Below are 17,960 nucleotides of genomic sequence, written 5' to 3'. Positions count from 1 at the left end.
TCTCACACGTTTCTATGGCTTCAATTATTACCTCAGAGCAGAGGATCCCCAAATTCATCACATCTACCTCAGGCCAAATCTCCTGGGATGGCCTGCAGGGACCCCCAATCAGACAGCCTCCAAATGCGGCTCCTCGTTTCCCTGGAGGCTGACCTTCCTCACTTTTCTATCGTGGCCAATTGCTTCCCCATCTACCCTGCCTCTGGAGAGTCCTCTTTTGCTTTTCCTTCCCCTTCACATACCCCCTTGGTTCTGCCTCCTACTTTTTTGAACCTGTGTGGCCCTTCTTGCTCCTCCTCCAGCAGTGACCTTAGACCCTAATCCTAGTCTTGCTCTTCTCACCTTTGTACTGATTCCTTTTGTTTACATTAGTCATTCCTGAATAGAATTGTGCCCCAACCCACTGAACCTTCCCTTGTAACAAAGATTTTTTGAGCAAAACCAGCAGACTGCATGTGACAATGACTGCCACACCTTCTATGCCCTTGGCCCCCCATCTCCTTCACCCACATTTTAAAGCTTCAGTCCACACTCTCCCCAATACTCTTCTATGCTTTAGCCTAACTCACTCCCCATTTCCCAAATATGAAATACTGACACCAAAACTTGGTTGTCAGAGCCTTGGAGACCACTGTTTCCCCAGGAAATAAAGCCCAGGTGGGTTGTCCTGCTGGTGTGAGAGACAAGGCTGAGGCCAGGAGGAAAGAACGCAATGACAGAATGAACAGCAGGCTTCCTTCTGCATTGCTCTGCAGTGAGGAAGTGGATTCAAGTCTCAACAGGCAAGAACAGGAGACCAAACAAGCAAGATGAAATACAATAGGGATGAAGACTTGGACTTGAATCCAACATTCCTCCTTCCAGGTGCCAGATAGGCATGACACAGTCAAACAGCAGTGATCTGACAAAACTCAGCAAACTCACTAAGCACTAACAAGGCCATAGGGCAGGCCAGAAAGCTGTGGGGACTGCATGCCATCCAAGAGTAGGAGGGCACCCATCCTGCTGTCCTGTGCTTTGGTCACAGCCTTGGGTTCAGATCTAGGCACCCCAAGTTGGGAAGACAGTGTTAAACTAGGAGTATCCAGAGAAGGGAGATCAGGCTAGTGAAGGGAGGCCTTGCTTTAGTGCCATCAGGGGACTGGTCGAGGATTAGAATGGGGACAGCTAGCCTGGAGAAGGCTCTTGAGGACATGCCATCTCTAAGTATTTGGAAGTCTACCATGTTCTTCATGATATCGGGGGCACCACCAAGCTGAGCAATGGGGGGAGGTCATGGAGGGAAGATGGACATGCCCTTGGATGGGAGGTTGGGGAGGTGCTCGATGGGCATCTCCTTGGTACAGGTACAGGTGAGTTGAGCCAGCCTCTGAGATTCTGAGCATGAGAAGCAGAGTCATCCTGGCAGAGCTACTGATACTTGGCTGACCCGGCTGCTTCCCAGGAGACAAGGTTCCCTCCCTCCTTGTTTTTCAGGAGACATAGGAAGAGGGATGACAGGTTTTTAGGGGGTGACAGGCTTTCAAATGAACAGTCCTTGAAAACAGGGAGCTGGGAGGGGAAAGGGCACAGTGGATGAGGCAGGGGCTGCTCGACCTTCACAGGACATTCTACACTGCAGCATTGATGGTGAGACCCCAGGTATGAATGTCACTCATTCAAGCTCACCTTGGGCTTCAGTTGGAGATATCTAGGGAAGGGGGGCAGGACACCTTGCCCCAGGCCACCTGAAAGAACAGAATGGACAAGCATGGGACACAAAGGATTGGGGAAGGGGTGTCTGGAAGGGCAACTGAGTCCTGAACCCAAGTAGCCAGAAGCCACATCACACAGGCAGGCTTTCTACACTCAAGAGCAGAAAACCAACTCAAGGCCTGGGTTTTTGACTAGAAAGCTGACCTGGTCATCAAGTCTGCCAGCAGAGCATTGAGGACACATTCAAAGGCTGGCAGAGAGGCCTCAATCTCCTGGGGGGGAGGCGGGGTAGGAGGAAGAGGCAGGATATTGGCCCAATGAGTCACTGGGAGATAAATACAATGGCTCCTCCCCCTCCCTCCACTCTACCCCATGACTACACCACAATGACAAGAGAAGATGTAGGGGTGGGAGAGTTGAGCAGTGTCCTCAGGATCCCAGGAGAGACCTTAAGAAGTAGACTCCAATAAAGGCATTTAAAATTCAGGTTTTCATTGCAGTCAAGTATGGTCAAAAAAAATATCAAACACTAGCAAATTTTTAAAAAGAGATGACCATGAAATGGACAGAGTCAGAAGGGAGAGAACTAATGAAGAAAACTCTAAGCATGAGTACACAACAAAACTGAGCATATAAAAGAAATGAAGATTTAAAAAAATATAAAATATCAAAATAGGCAGAAGAGTGAAATAAACCCAGGGAACCCGTCGGAGGAAAAGTTCAATGAGCCTTTAATGGGAAGCCACCAAAAAGCCCCTGACACAAGTTTCGCAAAGGGGAATTTGATCAAACAAAGAATAATCCCTCTACTCTATAAATTGCTTTCAAAAACTGAGAAAGGTTCATCACAGAAGCCAAATCATGGTCCTCATCTTCAGACTAAGTTCAATCCTATTAACAAACATCAATGCAAAAATATGGGCAAATAAGATTTATCAACAGCAAACAAAAAAGATTTGTCATGATCAAAGATTAGCAAAGTGGAAATAAAACAGATCAATTTTTTAAACAAACATAAAACTAACGTTTATATCAAAAGATGGAAAAAGGCTTCTGAAACATATGATGTAATAAAGACACTTTTCCTTATTACGATTAAAAAAATTTGATTTGATTTCCCTCACACTCAGCAGAGGCTTCCCCACTGGGGACAGGAGTGAGCAGGGGCAAGTCACTTTCCTCATTACAACTGGACGAGTGTTAACAAAGAGAAGCAGCAAAGACAAAAATCATGTTAAATAATCCAATGTTTTATTTAGAATACCAACAAGAAAGCAGCCAAATAATCATTTCAGCAAAATAGCAGAACCCAAGATAAAGGCCCACTGGTCATATTAGCTCTAACAAAACCCAGAAGTAAGTGACAGAAAGGGAAAGGTCTTCTTCAACATTAACTTATCTCTAGACCATAATTATCTCTAGTTTTATAGGTAATTGGAGGAATGTCTGTGTGAACCACCACATGATAAAACAGCTGCCATACAAAGGAATTTAGAGACAAAGACATGTTAATGGAAACAGCAAAGGCTTCCTTTAAAAATTATACAAAGGGAGAATAAGATGTATATGAGTGAACAATGAGGGGAGCACTTTTGCCCACCAGCTTCCAATCATACCCTCAGCCAGTGGGCATCATTCACTCCAACTAGTCTGAATGGGCTGAACATGGTTCCAACAAGTTTGGCCAGGGCTAGAGCCAAACCAAACCATCAAGGAGGCTGAGGTTTGGCAAGTTCAGGAAAATCCAACAAAATATGGAGATTAAGGAGCTCATTATAAAGGCAAAAATTCCGCATTCCAAAAATGGGGGCAAGATCACCCTGCCCCATCTTACCCCAATCAATTCTAAATTATCAAACATTTACAAAGTACTTCAGTCCTGTGCCAGTGTCTGCCCTCCACGGGCTCACATTCTATCCAATGACGGAAATATTGTACAAATACAGGAGGACACAAATTAGAAACTAAAGGAATGTTTGCTCTATCACCATCCATGGTCTTCTTCGAAAACGAAGAACGAACACAGACAGACAAACAGACAGAGAGATCAAGGAGAGGTAGGAAATGTTAGCAGTACTCAAATATTCAATTTGAAGGGTCCAGACAGCTGGATTTCATCCTAGATAAACCCATTCTGCATAACAATAAAAAAGCCCTAGTATATCCAAAATAAAAAGAGAAATACCAGATTAAGGTGGAAAAACCTTTGCTCTAAGTCTTCTCTCATGAAAATCCAAAATCTGTAAAGAGCTAGCTAACACCACTTTCTGAGAGTATGATCCACTCTCTCTTTGAGAGGTCATCAAAGAATTTTAATAGGCAACAGTTTCCAAAAGAAAAATCCTAACCCTCCTGAAAAGCTGTTCATTTTCTGAATTTACCTTTATCTGACTGAAAAACCCTTGAGACTGACTATCTCCCATCCACTAAATTGTCAGATAGACAAAAAGAAAGAAATCTGGTCTCTCTCAGCCAGTGGGTGACCTCTGACCTAGAGATTCCACAGCTTTTCAGCTTTTCCCAAGCTCTGGAGATGTGGGTCCTTTCCCAGGTTTTTGCTAATTGCCAACAGGGTTGCTGAATCTATTTTTCACAGGGAGGTCTCTAACTTGTGGGTGGTATCATAACCTCATGGAACATTACAACCCTGTGGCCCAGGGAAAGGGGGGAGGAGAGAAGAACTGAAGCTGTCCCTTCACTGCAATGTGGGTCAGTCAGTACCTCTGGACCAGTGAGAAACTAAGTGATTTGCCCAAGGCCAGACGGCCCCAGAAGGGCCTCGGACTGGCCTCGTCACCATACTAGTCTGCTTCTGGGGCGCTGGGACAAATGAAAGGCAAGGAGCACACACACACTGGCTGGAGATTTCCAAGAAGCAATGCCAAGAAGGCCAGGAGGCCTAAGCCGTGAACCATAGCAGCATCAAAACCGAGAAATCCCACAACAGAAGAAAAAGGAGGTTCAGCTGGGAGACAACAGCCAAGAGGCTGGCTTACACTCTTGTTCAGATGAGTCTGGACATCTAAAACAACTCTTTCATCTTGGCCCACGTGTCTGGGCCTATGCTCACTGAGCAGTCGCAAAGAAACGCACTTGTATGTGAGTCCAGGAGTGGGGAACAAGGGCTTTCTTCTTGCTGAGAGCAGCGTTGGGCACACAAAGGGGACAAAATAAAGGTGCAGTTGGAATCAGAGCATCTGGATTCGAATCATGGCTCTGTGGAACCCTCTGTGGGGGTGTCTAAATTCCCTTTGGGCTCTTATTTTCCAAGAACCTATGAAGTCATAAAAATCAGGAGGATGAATGTTTTGCTAAGATAGCCTCAGTGAAAGAAGTCTCCAGTCCAGCAAAGAACTACCCAAGACGAGAAAAACTATGGAAAGCATCCGCCCTCCCCCATCACAGCAGGAGGAAGGCCTCCGCCCTAGCTGAGAATGCTGTCCTTGATGGAGAACAACATGTGCCTGAAGGCTGGCAGTCAAAGTCAGGAGGGGCAGCATTAGGCCCACAGAGCCCTGGCTGCAGGGAGCGGCAGGAGCTTTAGGGAAGACACAGCTTGGTGGCCTTGAGAGCCTGTGAGAAAAAGATGAACAGTTAGCTGTGGCTGAAGCCCCCCACCTGCATGGTTTGGGGCAGCAAGTGCCGGAGGAAGAGTCTTGAGAATTAGGCCTGGCCACAGTCCTCACCAGCTCTGCCAGCCTGCCTGCCTCCCATAGCACTAAGCAGCAATGCAAGGGGTCAGGGGAGCAGCACTGCCCATGGGAGCTCCTGCCAGGGAGAAGTGCCCTTTGCTTCCCATTCAAGAAAACCCAGGGGGAGGGCACAGAGATATCAGGGTCCATGAGGAGCAAAAACCCAAGTTATTCAAGAATCAGCAGGTTCTAAAATACAGATAATAAAAGGAGACCCTGAATCTGAAACAAGAAGATGGGCTACCATCGGAAAGTTCCAACTCTAGACCTATAACCCTACCAGCTCCAGGGTAGGTAAGGTGGGCATGGCAAGCAGCACCCACAAGTGACCAGAAGCCTTGGACAATCAATTTGTATCAGAGGCCAAGCAATAAGAAGCCGGAGGGGCCGAGAGGTGTCACTAATCCTGGAAGGGCCCAGGAAATGGCTCTCTCATACTGGAAATGCATCTTAATGGATGCCCAAGAAAAGAAATCTCACTTGTATATAAAAAAGTAGCCCAGCCTTCAATGAAACCTTTAAAGACACATGGACATGTTAAAAAATAAAGGTTTACAGCGACACCTGTCAGATGCAAGCAGTTAGTGCAGCAGCCACCACAGGGGTCTTGCCCTTGAAGAGAGGGGGCTTTGGGGAGCTGGAGGCAGCTTCAGGGCTGCCCATCATCGCTCTGGCCTTTGATGCTCCACATCGATCCTAAGAAGGGGAGTGGGGGGTCTCATTCATTTCCCAGGGAAGCCAATGATGCTTCTCCTCATTTCCTCCACGGGGCCTACAAGCAGCTACTCTCAGCGTCACAAGAGCCCAATACATTGGAATTTCAGGTGGGCCAAAGGGAGGGGCAGGGACAGTGAGGCCAAGAGGCCGGCAATCACACTGGGGCAGCCACAGCTCTGCCCAGAGGAACGAGCAGCCTGAGACGCAGGCTACTGTCGAGTCTGAACCTATGTTAGGGTGTCAGGTCAAGAATACAAAAGTACAACATATAACATAGAAACATTAATAAAGCAAAAGCTGATGAAAATGACCATCTAGAGGAAGCCTACATTATGTCACTAAATATGAAAAAACATTTCAAGTCAAGCCACCCCGTGCCTCTTATTCATCTCTTCTGGGAATAAGTTTGGCTGTGTCCTGCGAACTCGAGTCAGAGGAAGTTGAGGAGCATCTGGCAGAGTTCCTGCCTGGGACAGGAGACTGGCCACAACAGGCAGTCCCCAGCCATCTATTCCCTTGTGATCTCCATGAAGCTGTCCAGCTCCTGAAGGTAGATTCTTTTGTGGAGAGACAGGAGGAAAACAGGGTAGTCTTTTAGTTCGTGAACCCAGGGCAGCTTGAGTTTGCATTTGGCAAGGATCTGAGTGCTAAAGGCGTGCTCAGGGTGGTGAGGAAGACAGGCAGTGTCCTCAAAGGGGAGAGACAATGGGAAAACAGAAGCATCCTACCAAAAAGAACATGATTGTTGGGGAGGGAGAGACTCACAAAGAATGAGGGAGTTGGGGATGAGCCGGTCCTCCCCCTTCTCTACCTTCTTGCAAAGACAAAGAGCCTCGGGCCAACTAGAAGACGTCTGGGTTGTGACCCATGGGAGATTCAAACCAAAAGCAGTGTGGAAGCCTTGTGTGACAAAAGAATGCGTCTGAACAAGCACCTCCTCCAGTCCCCCAGCCACAGCCGAGGTACCCCATTCCACTATGCTCTTCTCCAAGGTCTTGTGCTTGTGGTTCCGTCCTGGCCTTGGCTTCCTGCATTGAGGGCTCACATCATCACTTTGCCAGCAAGGTGGTTGTGAGGATATAGGTGAGAAAATCGGCCCAAAGTCCAGATGGGAAAAACATTCCTATAAGATGTATAGCTGATAGCACAAGACTTGTTGAAGACCCCAGCAATATTTTCCTAAAGACAGACAGGGAAAGAAACAGAACAGGGATGTTCCAAAGGCCAAAACACAAAGACCAGACAAGCCACCCTGCCCCTGCTGCAGTCAAGGCCATGGCAGTAGAATGCTCCAGATGCGGAGGCCTCCCTCCTGCTGTCCCCACACCCAGCCTGGCCCAGGCCTGCTCTACCTGAGGCCAGTCTCCATTCGGCTGCTGCTTTCCAAGCACACACTTCACTCCTCTCTCAATGGCTTCAGTATTGGGATGCCTACCAAAAAAAAGAAAAAAAACAAGGAAGAAAGGAAAAGTCAGGTTTTGGGAGAAAGGACTATTGATCTCAGAATCTCCCTCATACCAACAAAACTAACAGGAAATAGAAACAGGCCTAATTGTAGACAGATACACTAAAGTACTACAGGTGAAATCTAGTCCAAGTCTGAAAACAATATGGCACCTGACAGCAGAGAGGGTCAACAGTGCCTCCTTTTGGCCCCAGGAACCTCAGGACTGGGCACATATCCCTGAGAACAAAGGTCCCATGTGCATCCCCCGAGCATTTCCAGGAGCACTGGACAGCTGGACAGACAGACAGACCAAAGAATGGGAGGATAAGGAATTCAGAGGAACCTGGGCAGGAGGACATGAACTAATAAGAAGGGGGAGCCCAGCACAGTCAGAGGGTCAATCAATATAAGGACGTTTCCCAAGGGCTAGGGACACAAAGGACCATCACTACTAGCCCCTGACCCCAAGAAGCTGCCATTGTAAAGGAGGAGAGGACAGCCTATGAACAGGTCTCAACGAGACACACAAAGTAAGACACAAGTAGCTGAGGTCAGGGCTTAGAAATGATTTTAGCAACATTCATCATCAAAGGAAATGCTAACTTTCAATGAGATGGGAGTGAAGATACAGGTCTACTCTGACCCTACTCAGGTTCACAGACCCCCTGAAATTTATCCATAGACCCCGAACTCTAGTCCAGGGAAGAACTCCTGACTAGGAGTAGTCTGCTGTTGGGAGGATTCATGGACAGCTGAGACCACTGGTCTAAGTCCTTGAGGAGAACCTAAGATCTAGGGTCAGAGAGGCAGTAAGGTTTCTCTCTCACCTCTGCCCTCTGGTGAGATCTGTACATTTGGACCCCTAAGTCAACAAGCCTTTCTTAGGTGCATGTCTATAGTAGGTGCTGCCCCAGCCCTCCTACCTGGCCACCATTAGCCCCAGCAGGGCCCAGCAGGTGTTGAAGAGCTGGGATGTGGTGCTCTGTACATATCGCCGCTGCTCACAGGACTCAAAATTCTCTCCCCATCCTCCATCCTCCATTTGCTTGGAAAGTAGAAATTCACAGGCCTTCTTCACCTCTGGACAGGCATCCCTACCCAAGAGAAGCCAAGAGCTGTCAAAAACACCACAGTCACAGGCCACAGAAAGGCAAAGCTGCCGCTACCTGAGGCACACCATTTCTAGGATCCCACGAGGTAGCAGACCTGACTCATGCACATGTCACCAAGCCCTCATTTCTCACAATAGTTTGTAAATCCAAAGGGAGAGAATCGAGTACCATTTCAACTCAACCCTAAGCCTCAATGCACTTATTCATCCACAAGACAGAAGGCTAAAGGGATGATGACTGTGAGCCAGAGACTGCCCACGCACAACTGCCACTGAGCAAGTCCCCACAAGCTACATGTCCTGCAACAGCTGCAAATTCAAACAAGGCCAAGGTCTCTCTTGCAGGCCAAGGGACATTCAAGGGACAAAAGCTCCATGGCTGTGAACGGAGAGTCTGGGGGAGTCACCTGGGTATAGATCTCTGCCTCATCACACACCCACCAGAGGCATCTGTCACTGCAAAGAACTATCAGTGACCAGCTGACTACTGCAAAGTAGCCTCGGGGGCACTAAAAGGTTGGTGTCCCTGGATGAAACAGGTCTCAGTGTCCTTTTCTTCCAATCAATCAATGGATCAGGGTGGGTTTGGTTGGAGGACTGAGAGCCAGGATTTCACAGGTGTAGGAAATCTCATTGATGTCAACCTGAAACCACCCACCACACAGAGTCTCCTAAAGCCACCAGAGCCTTGTGGGAGGCAGTGTTCTGCCCAAGGCAGAGGCAGGACCCAAACGTGGATCTCTGTCCTGCCAAACCCAGCCTTTGCCAATCTCTGCTGTCTACCATGTTCATTTAAAATGAACCCAGTGTTTTACAAGAAAATGCTCCTTTACTTTCAGGAGGAAAAAGCAACCCTCTAGAAGACTAGTTCTCAAAGAGACCCCAATCCTACTGGGTCTTCCAATAGTGGTGCATGCACTTTGAGATAGCCATCCACATCACCATCGACCCAAATGGTAGCTGGGAGACCCTACTCAGGTTCACAGATCCCAATGGGTCTGTGGGTGCACTTACCCATTATCATCGTAAGTATGCCCCATGCATGCAAACGCTTCCAATCCAAACCAGGTCCCATAGGTGAAACACACTCCCCAGGACCTGGCAGAAAAGAAGGAATGAGACTGCCATCTAGCCTACTGTCCAACAAGCTCCACAAACTAAAGCACCGCAAAACACTCCCAACAGAGAATTCTTAGGCTTCCCCTCCCGTCTCTAGCCCTCAGGCCCGAAGACCTTCCTGGCTCAGCCCCTTGTTCAGCCCCTGGCCACACCACCAGGCTCTCCACCAGGGCTGCAAGGCTCCAGAAAGTAGCCACAGGGCCTCCAGTAAGGCTCTCCAAAAGCCATTTGTCCAGAGAAAGGACAAGGAAAGAAGGGCAGGCAGGGGAAACCAAACCAGTGACTTACCCTTCCCACGACCCATCGACCCTCTGCACCTGCCGGCAGTAGTGCAGTCCTTTTGTAAGAGTTTGCCTAGGCCAAAGGACAGAGAGGCAACCATCAGCCCCAGGTCCACAGACCCAGTCTACGAGGGCCATGGGGTCTACAAGGGCCATGGGGCTTACAGCCCTGACATCAACACTTCCCCATCAGATGTGGGGCTGCTGCCCTGCTGTGCCCAGGGAGGGGACAGCGAATTCCATAAATTCACTAGACAGAAAAAAACAATGTGGGAATAAAGACGGGAACCCTGCCTCTTGCCACTATCCACATGAACCCAAAAAAGTCAAACCAATGGAGGAGCAGCCCGTATCAGCATCAGCTCATGGCTTTGTTGCCATTGGACCAGGTTCTGAAATGGGCCTTTCTTTGTCCTCATTTAGAAAGAGATACCAAAGTAAGTGCTATGACACCAAGCAAATAAGCACAGGGATAACTGTGTCAGATACACCTGGAGAAATGAAAGGTCCAGAATCTCGAGAGACATCACCAAATAAAGAGATAGGGGAGGAAAGGGGCTGAGCTGAGGCTCCAGGGCACCCCAGCAGCACAGCTAGCACATTCTGAGCACCAGCTGCAGAGGGCCCCTTCAGAGCCCAGGGAACCAGGAGCAGGAAAAAAACAAACGGAGCCCCTGCTCCCACGATCTCTGCTCACCTGATCTCCTCAGCCCTGTACTCAGGGTAGCATTCCTGGAAATGCTTCAGCGACTGTATGACCGCCGATGTGCACTCCACATAGGAGTAGTCGATCATGATGTCTCCTGGAAAGGAGGCAGCAGGAGGCCCAGTCAAGAGCTGGCCATCCAGAGCTCCCCTGGTCTGGCACACAGACTAGCTAAGGGCCCCTTGCCTGGGAGATGCAGAAAGACAGAGGTTCTGGGAGATTTAGTGCTAGGAAAAGGGCCCCATGTCACTCACAAGCACAGTCACTTCCTTTTCAGGACAAAGAGCCTGAGGTCCTGGGTGCCCCACCTCGTCACACTACTATGCTTAGCCATAGCCCATGCTGACAGGAACAGCAGCCACCATTCCCCTGCCTAACCAGAGATGGCACACTGGCACCCCTCAAGGAGAGAGTGCAGTCAACAAAGGGGCAGTGGTGGGTGAGAGGCTGGCCATCAGGGCACTTATGGTAGAGGCAGACAGGAAGCAAGAGCCTTGTGTCAGGGTCAAATCTCTCCCCACTATGCTACAGCAGACAGGGACACTCACCAAACACCTCAGAGGGATTCAGTAACTCCAAGAGCCATCCTCCACGCTTCTTCTCATATGTGGCAAACCCATTATCTGAATTTCTCATGCTCAGCAGCTATACAAAAGATAGACGAGTATACTGAGGCCACATCCTGTGGGCTGTGCTCCCACTTGGGGACACTGGCAGACAGAGATGGCTTCCTAGCTGGGGAGGGCAAGCAGGGCCATGGGGAAGACGAGGACTCCTGTCAAAGGCCCTCCCCAAAGGGGCCAACTGTGGTCCCTACAGTCCCTGCATTTAGCAGTAAAAGCAATTCTAATCCATGCTAAGGAGTAGATTAACTGCCTTGATCGAGCCCAGTACCTGCACCACAGATGGAGGGAGCTGATCAAAGCTGGCTGCTAAAGGTGAAAGGAAACTTTGCAGCGGCCTTGGGACTAGGAAAAGCTGAGCATCCAGCTCTGACCACCAGAGCCCTTTGCTCTGCACTGTGCTGGACTCAAGCCCCACATCCAGAAGGTTGAGATGTTCATTTCAGATCAAGAAACCAGATTCCATTCATTTCTGTACAGAATAAAGATGAGGGCCAGATGCTGTGAGGCTGAGGTAGCCAAGCCTTCAGCCTCTCACAAGAACACTCCAGGCCACACAGGACAAAGAAATGCTGTCCATGGCTCTAGCTCCAGCTCAGGGCACACTCCAGGCAGTGTCTCCCCCCAGCCCCAGTGTGGCATTGGCACACACACACCCATCACCCACCACATTGACAGCATCGTACAGCCTCTCTCTGGGGACAGGGTCCATGATAAAAGAGCACCTCTCTTGTAGGAGAAGAAGACACTTCAAAGCCTCTGCTGTACAGTCAGCAACAATCCAGCCACAGTCCCGTGTACTGAAGGGGAAGCCACCCTGCAAGTCAAAGGCAAGTCCCTTCAGTCACTCTCCCGCTTCCTTCCTCCCTTTCCGCCAAGCTAGGCTCAGAGAACAGGACATGTGCATGGACTAGAGCGAAGGCTTCCCACAAACCAGAGCTCCCTGGAACTTATGGCAAACAGCCTGAGGAGAAAAGTAACATGAGCCAGACCACCCACGTTGGACACATAAGGAAACTGAGGCTCGCTTAGGACGGGGGCCCTCGTCACAAGGCTCACTGCTCCCAGGATGGATCCCAAGCAGTGAGAACAGCAGGAGGGCTGTCATCCCAGGGAGCTGGATGCACTACAGTGGCCAGACTGGGCCACAACTAAGTACAAGGAGATCAAAGTGAGGCATCTAGGCCAGCTTAGAGAGGGTGAGGACGAAAACAAAGAAAAGCCTGGCTTCAAACCCACAGGGCAAGGGAAGAGCATCTCTTGTGTGGGCCCAGTCTCCCAGCCCAGCCCACACTCTGCCTGCAGCTCACCAGGAGCCTCTCCAGAACAAGAGCTGGCCATCGACTCACTGACCACACAAGACAATCAGCCCTCTCCTCTCACCTTCTTAACCCCTTACAGTCTGGCTTCCAGTGTCCTCATTCCACCCAAACTGTTCTCTCTACAGTGAGCCCAATTCAATGGCCTTTTCCCAAGTCAAGTCTCATTCGTCTTGACCTCTCTGCAGGGTTCGATACTGTGGGTCACTCTCCTCCCTCTAGGTTTTGGGGGCCTGCCCTCTCCTGGCTCTCCTCCTCCCTCTCTGACCATTCCTTCTCTGTCTCCTTTGCTTGATCCTCCTCCAGATCATGCCCTGTAACCATGGAGGCCCCTCAGGGCTCTGTCCTGGGCCCTCTTTTCTTCTCCCTCTAGACTACTTCCATTGGGGATCTTATCAGCTCCCTTGGATTGAATAATGGTCTCTAGATTATGATTCTCAAATCCACCTTTCCTGACCTAATGCCTCTGCTGACCTCCAATCTCACATCTCCAACTGCCTGGCAGATATCCAGAAGTGGCTGTCCAGGAGACATCAAAAACTCAACATGTCCCAAACAACAGACCTTGCTATCTTTCCCTCAAGCCTTTCCCACATGCTGTCTTCCCTGTTACTGTAGAAGCAAGCCCATCTTCCCAGGCCCTCAGGCTCTCTCACTCCCCAGATCCAATATGGCACCAAGGCCTGTCTATTTCACCCTCTGTATCATCTCTCCAGTATGGCCCCTCCTCTCCTCTGACAGTGCCCCTTCCTTGATGCTGACCTTCATCACCTCATGTCTGCCTGCCTCAAGTCTTTCCCCCTTCCATTTAGCCACTAAAGTTCAGTTTGAATCATATCATCCCCTACTCCCCACACCCTTCAATAAGTTCCAGTGGTATGCACAAAAATAATTATAGCAGCTCTCTTTGTGGTGGCCAAGAGCTAAAAATCAAGGGGATGCCCAGCAATGGGGAATGGCTGAACAAGTTGTGGTATGTGAATGTAATAGAGTACTATTGTGCCATAAGAAGTGATGAACAGGAAAACTTCAGAGCGGTCCAGAAGGACCTATATGAACTGATGCTGAGTGAAAGGAGCAGAACCAGGAAATCATTGCTTATAGTAAGTTACAGTGTGTGAGGAATTTTTCTGGTAGACTTAGCCCTTCACAGGAATGCAAGGACCTAAAAAATTCCCAATGGACTCTTGAGGCAAAGTACTTTCCATATTCAGAGAAAGAACTATGAATGAAGCAGACCATTTTCTCTTGTGTTGTTTTGGTTTCGTTTTTCTCATGGTTTCCCTCATTCAATTTAATTCTTCTATGCAACATGACAAATATGAAAATGTGGTAAGTAAGAATGTATGTGTAGAGCCCATATAAGATTGCATGCCATCTAGGGGAGGGAGAGGAGAGGGAGGGGGAAAAAAATCTAAGACTTATGAAAGTGACTGTAGAAAACTGAAAACAAGTTGATTTAAAAAAAAATAAGTTCCAGGGGTTTCCTATTACCTCTGGGTCACGGCCCAAGCCCTTTGCTTGGCATCCCAGTCCTCCGTGACCTGGCTCCTTATTCCATCTTCCTCCCTGACACATGCTTTCCCCTCCAGGACCACTGGTCCACCAGCCATCCCACAAACAAGACCCTCCATCTATTGGCTTTAGGCATTTTCTCTGGCCATCCTGTCCTTCCTTCTCCACTCCCACTACTGACCTTCCTGGCTTCCTTTTAAGTCCCCACTAAAATCCCACCATCTCCAGGAAGCTCATCACGCGCTTTATATTCAGTATACAGCTTGTCTGCACCTTTATTTGCATGTCTCCCCCATTAGAATGTATTCTCCTCATGGGCAGGGAAGTCTTTTTGCCTTTTTTGTAATCCCAGCACTTGACATAGGAGCTTAATAAATACTTGTCTCCTTTTCTCCCCACTGAACTGATCACCCCAAAGATAACAAGTGGCTGCCTTTGACAGAGGAAGGTAAAGGCAACCCACAGGAGGTATGGGCTGGTGAAAAGGATGCTGGGAATGACCTGGGAACCAGTAATCCTGGGTTCTAACCCTGGCTTGACCGCTTACCTCAGTTCCCTTCCAGAGGAGGTCAGTCACACCCCCAGCTCTGCCACCCTTGGCACACGGCTCACTCAGTTCAGCTTATGACCTAACGTCTTGACCTTTGTTAATGAAAAGCCTTCCATGGAGACCTAACTAAATGCAAGAGACAGAAAGCCTCTTCCCAATTAAAAAACAAGGGACAGTGAAATCATGAGAATCCAAACAAGATTTCTCTCTGATCTGTGCCAGGCCCAAGTTGTGCGTACCTTGTTCATCTGACGATAATATTTCTGGTAATTAACAGGATTATCTGGAATCTAGACAAAAAAAAAATCCACGTCACACACACAGATGTGGAAAGAAGAACACAACATGCACATTATACAGGAAGAATCATAAAAAAAGATGACAAGGCTCTAACTCAGAGTAGATAAAATGAAAAGACTGTGAAGCCCAGCTGCTCTGCCCAGTGCCCACCAGTCCTTCCCACACCCACATCCACCCAATCCACCAGCCTGTGACTGCTGTCCCACCCTGCCACCTTAAACCTACTCTTTCTGGACACCAATGCTTATTCTATCACAGCAATCGATGGGAAAAAGCTGTTTGATGCACAGAATTTCAAGAAATAGTTAACCTTACTAGAAGGTCCATTTTCTATATAACAAGAGTTCTCTGCTGCTCAGCATGAGAATGGGTGTGGACAGCTCAAAACTCATTACAGACATGATAAATCCATTAGAGAAGAGGGACTCTTACACTCTACAGATGGAAAACTCAGGGCAGTGCATGAACAACCGAAACAGACTTCTGATCTGTCTACTAGCCCCTTGGAGTTGTCACCATCCACCATCCCCCAAGGCAGGGTCGGAGAGGACTGGCCTAGCAGTCTGGAGAAGACCTAACCAGGACTTGTCAGCAGGCGGGAGGGCCCCGAAAGAGGGATGGAGTCCTGCTGCTCCAGCTACTGCTCTCATGGCAGGTGACTCAGCCAAAAGAGCTGAGAACATCTGGGTCCTTGTCTTCACCTGAATAACCAGGAAAGGACAAACTGGAGAGCTGTCAATACCCTAAGAATGGGGGTAAAACCAGCTATAAAGGGGAAGACCAATTAAGAGAACAATGCAGTGAAGTGTGTGGGGGAGCAAGCACACTCTCCATGGCCTCTTCCCCCTTCCACTAATGGTCCTGGTAAAGCTCCCCAAATCGGATTAAAAGAAGGTTCAGCGTCCTAGGCTTATGGTCATGGGTCAGGCTCAACTCAGCACAAATTCACACACATCTCACATAGTGGTCCCACTATGGATCGGGGGGGCAAGGCTCACCTGGGAAATTCTAAGGAATTCATGTGCATCTTTTAGACAGGATGCAAATTCTGGCAGGTTGTGAGCCCCAGCCTAGAAAAGACACAACCAAAATGAAGCATGAAGAACCTAAGTGTGATGTGATGAACACAAGAAAGCCCTGCACTGGCTCAGCTTCAGAATGACAAAGCATGTGACACCCACAGTCTCTCTGGCTCCTCACAGAGCCCTATAAGATCCTTACATCACCTTCTTTCCCAAGTATCTCTCTAGCCACTCCTCTACCACCCCTCATAATAAAGAACCGACCAACAGTACCCCAGCCTGACTATACTGTACTGTTACGCACCCGGTAAATCCCAGCTCCTCCAATGAGAGGGAGAGGGACACATTGTCATTAAAACTACATCAAACACAGACTGGCTTCACACTGCATCTTTTCAGATGAGAATTACCCTAATTCTCCAAATTCTTCATATTCACCATTTCATATACCCCAGTCACACACCCTAACGAATGAATACCACCATAAAAAAGGCTGTCAGGACATTTGTGTTCATCCTTCGTTGCCAAAGAAGACCATGCCATCAGAGAAATGACATGATTTGCACTTGACTTTGTTTTGAGTGAGGGAGGGCTGTGCAGGTCACCAGCCTCACTTCTCCTCCACAGCCATCTGAATCTAGTGACCAGATAGTCATCAGGATGACTGGAGTTCCACTTAAAATCCCACCTCCTACAGGAAGCCTTCCCAGTGCCTTCCTTCTATTAGTTATTTCCAATTTATCCTGCATGGAGTTTGTTTGTATCTATGTATTTGCTTTTTGTCTCCCCACCTGGATTGTGAGCCCCTTCAAGGCAGTAGTGTTATTCTGCCTTTCTTGGCATCCCCCAGTGCTCAGAACAGTACCTGGCACACAGAAGGCACTTAATAAGTGTTCCAAAAGGGCTGGAGCAATTTGCAGCTTCACCAACAATGTATTGGTGTGCCCTGACAGTTATCTTCTGGCATCTCAATTTATTAGAAGGGAAGCACAACCTTTACATTTCCCTTCATCGTGATTTGAGGCCTTCTGTCAGAGTTAACATTCTCCACATCTTTAGAGAACTGTTTTTTCAGATCCTTTAAAACCTCACCCAAGGAGGAATGGTTCATAGAGATGGCGAGTCTGAGTCATGTCCTGCCCTGGCTTGGCTCTCAAACTTTTGTCAGAGATGCCTGCTGAAAAGTTTTCTTGTACAAGGCTTCCCTTATTGTCCTAGTTCCTCTGAGTTTGTTTGGACAAAAACCTTTCCTTTAATGTCATCACAATGATCTATCTGGCTTCGTTTCTTGGCTTCGTATCCCCAACGCTCACCACAGAGAAAGTGCTTAATAAAGGCTTGCTAACTGAGGAATTAGTGATCCTCTCTCATTAACAATTACTTAGTGATCTACTATGTCCCAGGCAAGGGCAGTGCACACAGCACTGGGTCAGGAGTCACAAAAACCCACCTTCTTCAGGTCAAGTCACTTAACCTGTTTGCTTCAGTTTCCTCATTTGTAAAATGAGCTGGAGAAGGAAATGGCCAATCACTCCAGCATCTTTGCTGAGAAAACCCCAAAGGGGTCACAAAGAGTCAGACAAAACTGAATGACTGACCAATGACTAATGGGGCTGGTAAAAACAAGGTCCCCGCCTTTGGGAACTCCTGGTCTGATCTTCTCCATCCCTTGTTTTTAAGAGCCTGTCCAGGTTTTCTCTTGTTTTAGGAGCTGACCTCTCACAACATGTAGGTCATGGATCTGTCCTGACCTGCCTGTGGCTTCTATGGTGAAAGACATTTGTCTAAACTCAGTTTTGGACAAACTGAGTTCTTCCCAAGTAACTGAGGTTCTCAAGTTGATCCAACCCTGGGACCCTGACC

The 17,960-nt window shown here is 48.4% G+C and overlaps 1 protein-coding gene across 1 annotated transcript in view; it reads right to left on the bottom strand.

Moving 5' to 3' along the window:
* Positions 1-2,924: 2,924 nt before the first annotated feature.
* The window catches only part of LSS (lanosterol synthase), a 29,996-nt gene continuing 14,960 nt past the window's right edge, over positions 2,925-17,960 (bottom strand). The window contains exons 13-22 of the mRNA XM_072640784.1: positions 16,074-16,145; positions 15,015-15,065; positions 12,059-12,208; positions 11,317-11,413; positions 10,760-10,865; positions 10,070-10,135; positions 9,677-9,760; positions 8,475-8,645; positions 7,457-7,535; positions 2,925-7,283 (exon numbers count right to left, since the gene is read on the bottom strand). Coding sequence (XP_072496885.1) covers positions 7,146-7,283; positions 7,457-7,535; positions 8,475-8,645; positions 9,677-9,760; positions 10,070-10,135; positions 10,760-10,865; positions 11,317-11,413; positions 12,059-12,208; positions 15,015-15,065; positions 16,074-16,145 — 1,014 coding nt within the window. The 3' untranslated portion in view covers positions 2,925-7,145. The remainder of the gene's footprint in view (positions 7,284-7,456; positions 7,536-8,474; positions 8,646-9,676; positions 9,761-10,069; positions 10,136-10,759; positions 10,866-11,316; positions 11,414-12,058; positions 12,209-15,014; positions 15,066-16,073; positions 16,146-17,960) is intronic.

The sequence above is a fragment of the Notamacropus eugenii genome, chromosome 2 (assembly GCF_028372415.1).
Source record: "Notamacropus eugenii isolate mMacEug1 chromosome 2, mMacEug1.pri_v2, whole genome shotgun sequence".
Taxonomy (NCBI): Eukaryota; Metazoa; Chordata; class Mammalia; order Diprotodontia; family Macropodidae; genus Notamacropus; species Notamacropus eugenii.
The sequence above is the reverse complement of the archived record's forward strand: the minus strand, read 5'-3'. Positions and strand labels throughout refer to the sequence as shown.